The sequence below is a fragment of the Strix uralensis genome, chromosome 31 (genome assembly GCF_047716275.1).
Source record: "Strix uralensis isolate ZFMK-TIS-50842 chromosome 31, bStrUra1, whole genome shotgun sequence".
Taxonomy (NCBI): Eukaryota; Metazoa; Chordata; class Aves; order Strigiformes; family Strigidae; genus Strix; species Strix uralensis.
This window is the reverse complement of record NC_134002.1, coordinates 3356953-3365547: the sequence shown is the minus strand read 5'-3', so window position 1 is coordinate 3365547 and position 8595 is coordinate 3356953. Positions and strand designations below refer to the sequence as shown.

The 8595-nt window shown below is 54.1% G+C and overlaps 1 protein-coding gene across 1 annotated transcript; it reads right to left on the bottom strand.

The window, feature by feature from the left end:
- Positions 1-4379: 4379 nt before the first annotated feature.
- Positions 4380-6775, bottom strand: LOC141936134 (olfactory receptor 14A16-like). Its single transcript, XM_074852857.1, has 2 exons — positions 6759-6775; positions 4380-5322 (listed from the first exon to the last, which is right to left on the bottom strand). The coding sequence occupies exon 2, from the start codon at positions 5313-5315 to the stop codon at positions 4380-4382; it is 936 nt and encodes a 311-aa protein (XP_074708958.1). The 5' UTR covers positions 5316-5322; positions 6759-6775.
- Positions 6776-8595: the final 1820 nt, after the last annotated feature.

Genomic DNA, 8595 nt, shown 5'->3' with positions numbered 1-8595 from the left:
CACCCCCAGCTGAACTTTGGCTTTCCTGCCTCCACCCCTGTACCCCAAGGCCATGTCTGTATCCGCCTCCTGGACAACCTGTTCCTTCTTCCACCCCTGTGCAATGCCTTCTGGTGTGTGAATGCTTCAGCCACAAGATCCCTGTCCATCCCCACCAGCATCCAGCTAGGCCCTGCTCAACTCCTAGAACTTCAGACTCAGGTGTTTCTGGGCTTTGATGTTGTTGTCCTCAAAGATCCAAGAGGGCTCCATGGATCTTGGCTCTCCAGGATCCTGCCAAGCAGATGCTGAACCATGTGAAATGTGCTGTGCTGCAGGCCAAGGCTGTCATTCTGCTCTTTGTCTTTTTCCTCTGCCATGGTCACTGCAGCCATGGCTGCCCTCAGCATTCACATCCTCATCCACTTCTGCCTTGTTCATGAGTATCAGAGTGCAGCCCCAGTCAGGTATCACCTGCCTGTGTCCAAAAAGGAAGGGGTGAGGCAGGGGAAAGGTCCCTGTCTGGCTGCTGGCTCTGAGGACACCTCTGTTCCAGCCCCCCAACCAGCTGCAGCAGGCAGGAGGGCAGGCCCCGCTCATGGACACCCTGCTCAGCCCTGTCTGCTCTGGAGCAGACCTGACACCAAGCAGCATCTCCCCTCAGAACCACCCCTGGGACTGCAACTTGGAGGGGGCTCACCTGGAAAGAAGTGCCCAGGAGTGAGCCAATACCCAGACTGTGTGAGGGCTGAGCAGGTGCCTGGACGCCAAGACAATGAAGGAACCAAGGAACTTAAATTTCTATGAGGATGACTTACAGTGGAAGAGGTTGAAGACCCACTGTCAAATGCAAGAGGAGCCTGTACGAGCAAGAGTGGACAGACAACCAAACAATAGTTGTCTAAAACAAGTGGAGAGAAATCCCAGGTGGAGTCCACGTGGCATGGGAATGCACCAGAAGGAGAAACTCCTTGCTGTCCATAAATGCCAGGAGCGTATTTCTGTCACATGTGGCATTCAGCTTCCCTGATTCCCAAAACCTACGAGTAGGAGCTTTAGGGTGCAGACCATGGCCTCTGGGGGTGTTAAAGCTGGATGCAGTGAGGTGCAGGGGTAATGTAGAGCTGTCTGAGGCAGTGCCTCCCAGGCTTCTCCTTGCAGTCAGTGGAGTGGAGGATACGATCACCTGACTTGTCTTAGCTAGTCACATAAAACAAAAGAGGATCTGTGCAGCATAAACATCTGCACTTACTGGACAAGAGATCATAGGATAATAACATCACTGAGTAGACCCTTGGGAGGTCTGTGGGAAAACCCTCTGCTCAAAGCAGGGTCAGGTATATGGTGAGACTTGGCTTCTCAGGGCTTGGTCCATCTGGGTCTTGAAAACCTGCAAGGATGGGGGACTTCACAATCTCTCAGGGGGACCAACGCTTGTTCCAATGCTTGGCTAGCCTCATGGTGAAAAAGGGGAGGCCCCCCCTGGCTGTGTGGTGCCCCTCAGGCATCCCTTCTCCAGGCTGAAGAAGCCTGTCAGTAGGAGCCCTTTCCCTGAGCAGAGGCCTGCGAGACCTTTTCAGGAAAGACTAAAGCAAAGGCACCGTTGAGTCCCTCATCCCCATCTGTCTTTGCTGCTGTGAAACCCCCTCCCCATTCAGCAGCAACTGGCATGGGCCTTGTTCAGCCTTTTACTGCAAACGCAGTGACTGAAGCTCTTCATTTTGCTCTGGATGTTGCCTGCAGCCCCCCTCAGTTCCAGGGGAACTTTGGCTTTCCTAAACACACGCCCTCAGCTCAGGTCATATTTCTAAATTCCTCCTTCATAGCCTGTCCTTGCTTCCACCTCCTGATTGCTGTGTCATGGCCCCCACGTGTGACCCATCCCTGCACCAGCCGCACTGCCCAACACATGCCCCCACGGCCCCTTCATCAAACACTGCCCAGGACGGGGTGTGTTTGGGGTGGGGAAATGTCCCCCACCAGAGCCCCCATGTCAGACCTCAGCATCCATCCCCACCAACTGTCCTGCTTTCACAGCTCACCAGAGTCTGGCCCCAGCCAGGCTGCAGCCTTTTCACATACAAGGGTTCCCAGACAGCCCTGCTCTGGGTTCTGCCAATTTCTGGGCAAGAAGAGAGGCTGGGGCAGGGCTGGCTCTTCCCCCAACACAGGCACTAAGACCAGCAGGAGGAAGGAAATGGGTACAGAAGAAAAACACTCATAAACTGGAGTGAGTGGGCAGTGCTGGAAATAGCTATTGAGAGAGGCTGGGGGGGATGATAAATGCTCTGGAACACCTTTTTGATCTGTCCTTGTCACCAAAGGCACAGACCAGCCTTTGCTGTCCTGCACCTGTATGTCTCGGCTTCCTTCCATGATATCTGGTTCTGCACCACACACCCACTGCAGCGTGTCCTCTCCCTGCGTGGTCATACAGCTCAGCTAACATTGATGCTCTCCTCTGCCAGACACTTTCCAGCCGAGTCCAGCCTATCCCCAGCTCTTCTCATCTCCCCTGTCCCCTTCCCATCTCAGCCCCACGGAGAGGCCCAGTCTGGGCTGCAGGGTGCTGCAGAGCTCTGGGCACTCACCCCACAGCCCCAGGCCCTCTGAAGGGCACAGCAGCTGCTGGGGGACAATGGCATGAGGAAATGGAGGTCAGTGAAACTGCGGGACTCCCTGTCTCATGTCCAGATGGTCCTGGACCAAGTCACCAGAGACTGATTGTGCCCCCTCACTGTCGGCCCCTGTCCCCAGGCCAGCAAAAAATTCCAGGTCCAAAGACAGAGCATCCTGTCCCGAGGGGGTGCGTGCAGAAAGAGTTTTCTCTTTTTCATGAATTCTTCCCTGCAGGCACAGAAATGCTCCCTTGCTCTTCTCCAGTGACATCTCTGCTCCCCAGACACCCTTTCCTCACATAAGTGTGTCCATGATGGCCTGACCAGCTGTTCCTGGCTCTGTCCCCGTGCTCCCTGCAGGGCCCCAAGCTGCCAGTGCTGCTCTGCAGAGCAAAGGGACTATGGTGCCCTGGGATCATGGGGTAATCCTCCACTGGCCGTGCTGGTGGGGGTGAGGAGCAGACCCAGGCAGATGGGGTTCACTGCTTCTGAGGCCCTTTCCATCTTCCTGGATGGCTCAAGGACAAAGGACGGGATTGGGCAGGACCATGGGGTGTCTCCAATGGCACAAAAGGCAACGGAGGGCTGCAGTAGATCCAGCCCATGGGCTTTCCCAAAGGCTGTCCTGAACCACTCTCCAGTCTTGTGTGCCTTTGCCTCCTGGCTCCTCACAGCCTCTCCAGAAATTTCAGGGCTGTCATTACAGCATGGTGTCAGCAGGTTCACCTTTGCCTCCAGGGGACTCTAATTGGGTAATCACCCACTTTATGAGGTTCCACTCACTGCCCCCCCAGACTCACACACTGTCCCTGGAGATCCCCTGAGCTCTCCTAGCAGCTCCTGATTCCTCTCCAGAATGGCATCTGCCATCAGCCCCACTGCAGGTGGGACAGTGCCAGGCAGGTACATCAAAGACCAGCTGCTATCTGCATGGACATGTGCAACCAAGAAGGGAGGTCTTGGTCCAGCCCTTGGCCCCTAAATAGATCCCACTAGGTCTCTGCGCTTGTCCCTGTGAAACCATTAAGAACCACAAAGCAGCAAATGTCTTTTTGAGGGAGCAGATTCTTGAGTATATTCCCGACACCAGCTTTAGAAGAGGTGTCCAGCCTCCTGGTACTGCCCTGAGGAGCCCCTTTGGTGATGGTGGTGCTGACATGGAGGCCAGCTCTGACACTGTGGTTCACATGGCCTGCTCCTGCCTGCAGCAACTGAGGTGTCACTATGGACACAATGGGACTGTCAAAAACTACATAAGAGCTTGGAAGTGAAACAAATGCAAGGGCACAGCAGGACAGTGTGGAAATGAGGTGACCCCAGCACTGAAAAGGCCACGTCCTGCTGCTGTCCTTGGCCATGGCTCCAGGGAAACAGCAGCCCCAGCTCACAGGCAGCAGAGAGGCAGTGCCTGCCGAGGCAGTGAGGGGCAGCCCCGAGGGGCACTGAGGCTGCTCCTCCATGGGGCAGCTGGGCCCTTGGCTCCTGAATCCCTTTTGCCTGCTGGGGCTGGGCCCCCAGATCCAGAGGAGATCTAAGCGAATGGAGGAGAGGCAAATGATTATGGTCTGGCTTTTCCAGCTATGCAAAGAGCCTGGTTGCTTCTGTACATTAGGATTTGAAGACAGAAAAAAATTGGTTCTAAGATTAAGAAGAAGTTGTATGAATAATACATGATTAGAATAATTATTATGTTTAACAAACACGATCTAAAGAAAAAGAATAACAGAAGATAGGCTGGGACTTTACTGTATTCCCAGGAGTTATATGAGGATGGTTGGCATCTTATTCATGGTGGAGTAATGTGCATTCATATAATTTCCTCAGGGCATCCTTGATATCCTGGTTCCTCATGCTGTAGATGAGGGGGTTCACTGCTGGAGGCACCACTGAGTACAAAAATGACACCACCAGGTCGAGGGATGGGGAGGAGATAGAGGGGGGTTTCAGGTAGGCAACCATGCCAGTGCTGATAAAGAGGGAGACCACAGCCAGGTGAGGGAGGCAGGTGGAAAAGGCTTTGTGTCGGCCCTGCTCAGAGGGGATCCTCAGCACAGCCCTGAAGATCTTCACATAGGACACCACAATGAAAACAAAACACCCAAAACCTAAACAGGCACTAACCATGACAAGCCCAAGCTCCCTGAGGTAGGAGTGTGAGCAGGAGAGCTTGAGGATCTGGGGGATTTCACAGAAGAAATGGTCCAGGACATTGCCTTGGCAGAGAGGTAGTGAAAATGTGTTGGCCGTGTGCAGCACAGCATAGAGAAACCCAGTGCCCCAGGCAGCTGCTGCCATGTGGACACAAGCTCTGCTGCCCAGGAGGGTCCCGTAGTGCAGGGGTTTGCAGATGGCAACGTAGCGGTCGTAGGCCATGATGGTGAGGAGAGAAAACTCTGCTGAGATAAAAAAGAGAAAGAAAAGGACTTGGCCAGCACATCCTGCATAGGAGATGTGCCTGTTGTCCCAGAGGGAATTGTCCATGGCTTTGGGGAGAGTGGTGGAGATGGAGCCCAGGTCGAGGAGGGAGAGGTTGAGGAGGAAGAAGTACATGGGGGTGTGCAGGTAGTGGTCACAGGCGATGGTGGTGATGATGAGGCCGTTGCCCAGGAGGGCAGCCAGGTAGATGCCCAGGAAGAGCCAGAAGTGCAAGAGCTGCAGCTCCCGTGTCTCTGTAAATGCCAGGAGGAGAAACTCAGTTACAAAACTTCTGTTGGACATTTGCTTCCTCTGGGTATGGAGGCCTGTCGAAAAAGAAAAAAGCAGTTCAGGGTACAACTGATTTTTTGTGCAAAACTTCCTTCCAGAAAGACCTTCCTGCAGCTCCCAGGCTGGAGCTCTGGTGTTTGCTGGCTGAGGGGGCAGTGGGGAGCAAGGGATTCTGCTGTGGGCTCTGCAGGAGTCAGTCCTGCTGTGCCCCAACAGGCAGAGAGGAACCCGCAGTCATCGCTGGTTAACTCCAGTCCGGAAATCCAAGAGATTTCAGCCTTGTCCCTCCCAGGGCCCCCGGCTGCAGAGCAGAGCTGTGGGGCTTTGCTCTTCTGCCTTTGGCTCCTGTTGCCCTGTCCTACCTGAGGAGTGCGTTCTGAAGGCAGACAGCCTGGACATTGCTGCTGCGCTACAAGTGCTCCATGGAGAGTGCGGGGGTGCAAACGGGCAGAGCCTTAGTGCAGAGTGAGGAGAGCCAGGCTGTCCATCAGACTTGCTCTCAGCTGCCCTGGGCTTGCACCTCTGCAATCTGCAGGAGGCTCACACCCAGCTGTTCCCTTGACAGGAAATTGGATGCTGCTGTTGAGAGCAGAGGAATCCAGGGATAGGCTGTCTGGTAAAAAGAGCCGGGTTTATCCCCATCCCATGGTCAGCATTGCCCAGAGACCCAGAGGCTCGAAGGGGGCTTGGGCACCTTGCTGCCACGGACATATCTGCATGGCAGGACCTGCAGGGCCAGTTGCTGAGCTGCAGCTGAAAGCCCCATCCCCAGAGAGCCTGGAAACAGGAGCAGCAGCAGCAGGGGCAGGTGGAGAACCAAGGAGCAATGCCCCAGTGCTTCTGCCAAGGGAGGCAAGGCCAGGGAGGGACAGATGGGCACTGGGGAGAGTCTCCTCTGCTGCAGCTCTGGCTGCACAGGAGGCAGCTCCTGCCCTGGAGCCTGTGGCCTGGAAGGCAGAGGGTCTGCTGGGTGGGGGAGAAGACCAGGGGGGCTTGTTAGGTAAAAAGCACTTTCACTGAAGGGTAATAGGGAGGTCCCCAAATACCACCCCCGCCCAGATAGTGCTGTCAGCCTGTTTCATTCCCTGTGAATGACTCTGGTGCCTGGAGCTGTCCCAGCCTGGAGCTGTTTCTCTTTTCCCTTATCTCCTCCCTGTCAGTGCTCACAGCCCCCATCCCACCCGCTGTGTGCTCAGCTCTGCCCTGCAGACCCCTCCTGGCAGCAGGACCATGCCCAGAGGCATTTCTGTGTGTGCAGGGACTCAGGAGAGGCTCAGACATCTGCAAACAAGAAATGGGGTCTTAGAGCCTGCTCCAGAAAGGAGAAATAGATTGCCATCTCCCACTGCCCACCCAGTAAAAAAGAGGACACTTACTGTGTTGTGAAGTTTTCTCCTCCAGTGAGCTCTCAGCATCCTGCCACTGCCGTCTGCCTTTCCCCTCTCTGTGCCCGGCTCCTCTGCCCTCGGTGCCTGCAGGCAGTGCCCTCAGCCCTGCTGCGCTTTGCAGAGGAGCTGCTCCTGGGCAGAGCTGTCTCTCTGCAGCGCTGACCACTTGCCCTCAGCTCCCTCTGTCCCAGGAGCCCGGCCCAGCACCTCAGCAGAGGACCAGCCCAATGCATTTTAATGACCCCTCAGATGGGTTTGGTGATGAGTCTCTGAACATCAGACACTGAGATGCTGCTGAAGAAACCTCTGAAGAAGTCAAATTTAGATTCAAACTCCAAAGTTTCTTGTGGCTTTAATGGGTCCCACTGAGGGATTCTGTTGACAAAGCCTCCCCAGCCTCCACTTAAAGCACAAATGTGGAGGCAGTGATGGCAGGTAGGGAAAAGCAAAGGAAAGGTGGCTCTGATGCTGAGGAAACCTGCATGTGTTTCATGAAGCCAAAGGGCCGAGCCCTGAGCCCATTAACCAAAGGGCCAAGCCGTGACCCCCAGCCCCTGGGAAGGGAGATCCTGTCCCTCACCCATTGCTCAGGGCTCTTCCTGGGGCAGTGGGTGATGGAGATGTGCACTTGCCAGGCTCCTGAGTAGGGACAAGGGGGCAATGAGGCCCCAGTGCTGCAGGGGACTGTGCCTCCTCATAGGCATCAGTGGCAGAAACACCAGCTATGGCCAAAGTCAGGAGGAGGTTGACTCAGTTGGGGATTTTCAGCTTTTCTACAACCCTCTGTCACCTCCACCACAGGTGACAGTGCTATGGTGTTGCAGGCAAGGGTACAAACTCTTTCCCTGCAGGCTCTAGTCACCCACCCAGCTGTCCCACCTTGCTCTCACCTGAGCATCTTCCTTCCTTTACTGATACCTCACCATCTTCCCTGGGTCTTTCTTGAAATGTTGGGTCTTGGTTTTTGAAATCTTCCAAAAGCCTTGCACTGATCCAGACTCCTTCTGGGTGATCTGTTACACTGCAGCCCTGGCCTTGGAGCGAATACTTTTTCTCCCTGTGTACAGCCTGGACTTCCCCACCTGCCCTTTCTGGTGTTTTTTCATTCTCACACTGGTTTCCAATATGAAGAAAAGCTCCACCATCTCTGAAACCTCTCTTCAAGCACTCTCACGTTACTCCTATTCTGTCCAGAGTCTCCACACCAGTGAGCCCGGAGTGTTCAGCCTCTCTATACTGGTCATGTGCTTGAGGCCTCCAAATGCCATCTTGGGAGATGTCTGGGCACTCTCCGAGGTGTTTGCAGATAAAAATGTAGTGGTCATAGTCCAGGAAAGACAGTGAGGCTTTGTACCATGGACTTTTTACCAAGGAGCTGGGACTGTTTAGTTTGAGGAGGAGAAGGCTGAGGGGAGACCTCATCACTCTCTACAGCTCCCTGAAAGGACGTTGTGGAGAGGTTGGTGCTGGTCTCTTCTCACAGGTAATTAGTGACAGAACAAGAGGAAATGGATTTAAACTGCAACAGGGGAGGTTCACACTGACATTAGGAAAAATTTTTCACAGAAAGAGTGGTCAGACAGTGGAACAGGCTTCCCAGGGAGGGGGTGGAGTCCCCATCCCTGGATGTGTTTAAGGGTCGTTTAGATGAGATGTTGGGGGATGTGGTGTACGGGAGAACTTTGTAGAGTAGGGCTGATGGTTGGACTCGATGATCCCAAGGGTCTTTTCCAACCTGAATGATTCTGTGATTCTGTGACTTAGTGACATAACAAGGGGCAAAGGCCTTAAACTGAAAGAGAAAAAATTTATATTTGATATAAAGAAGAAATATTTTATGATGAGTGTGTTGAGATACTGAAACAGGCTGCCTAGGGAAGTTTCAGGGAGGGCGTATCCACAAC

Coding starts and splice junctions, on each gene's coding strand:
- LOC141936134 (XM_074852857.1), bottom strand. CDS start 5,315: ATGTCCAACAGAAGTTTTGTAACTGAGTTTCTCCTCCTGGCATTTACA.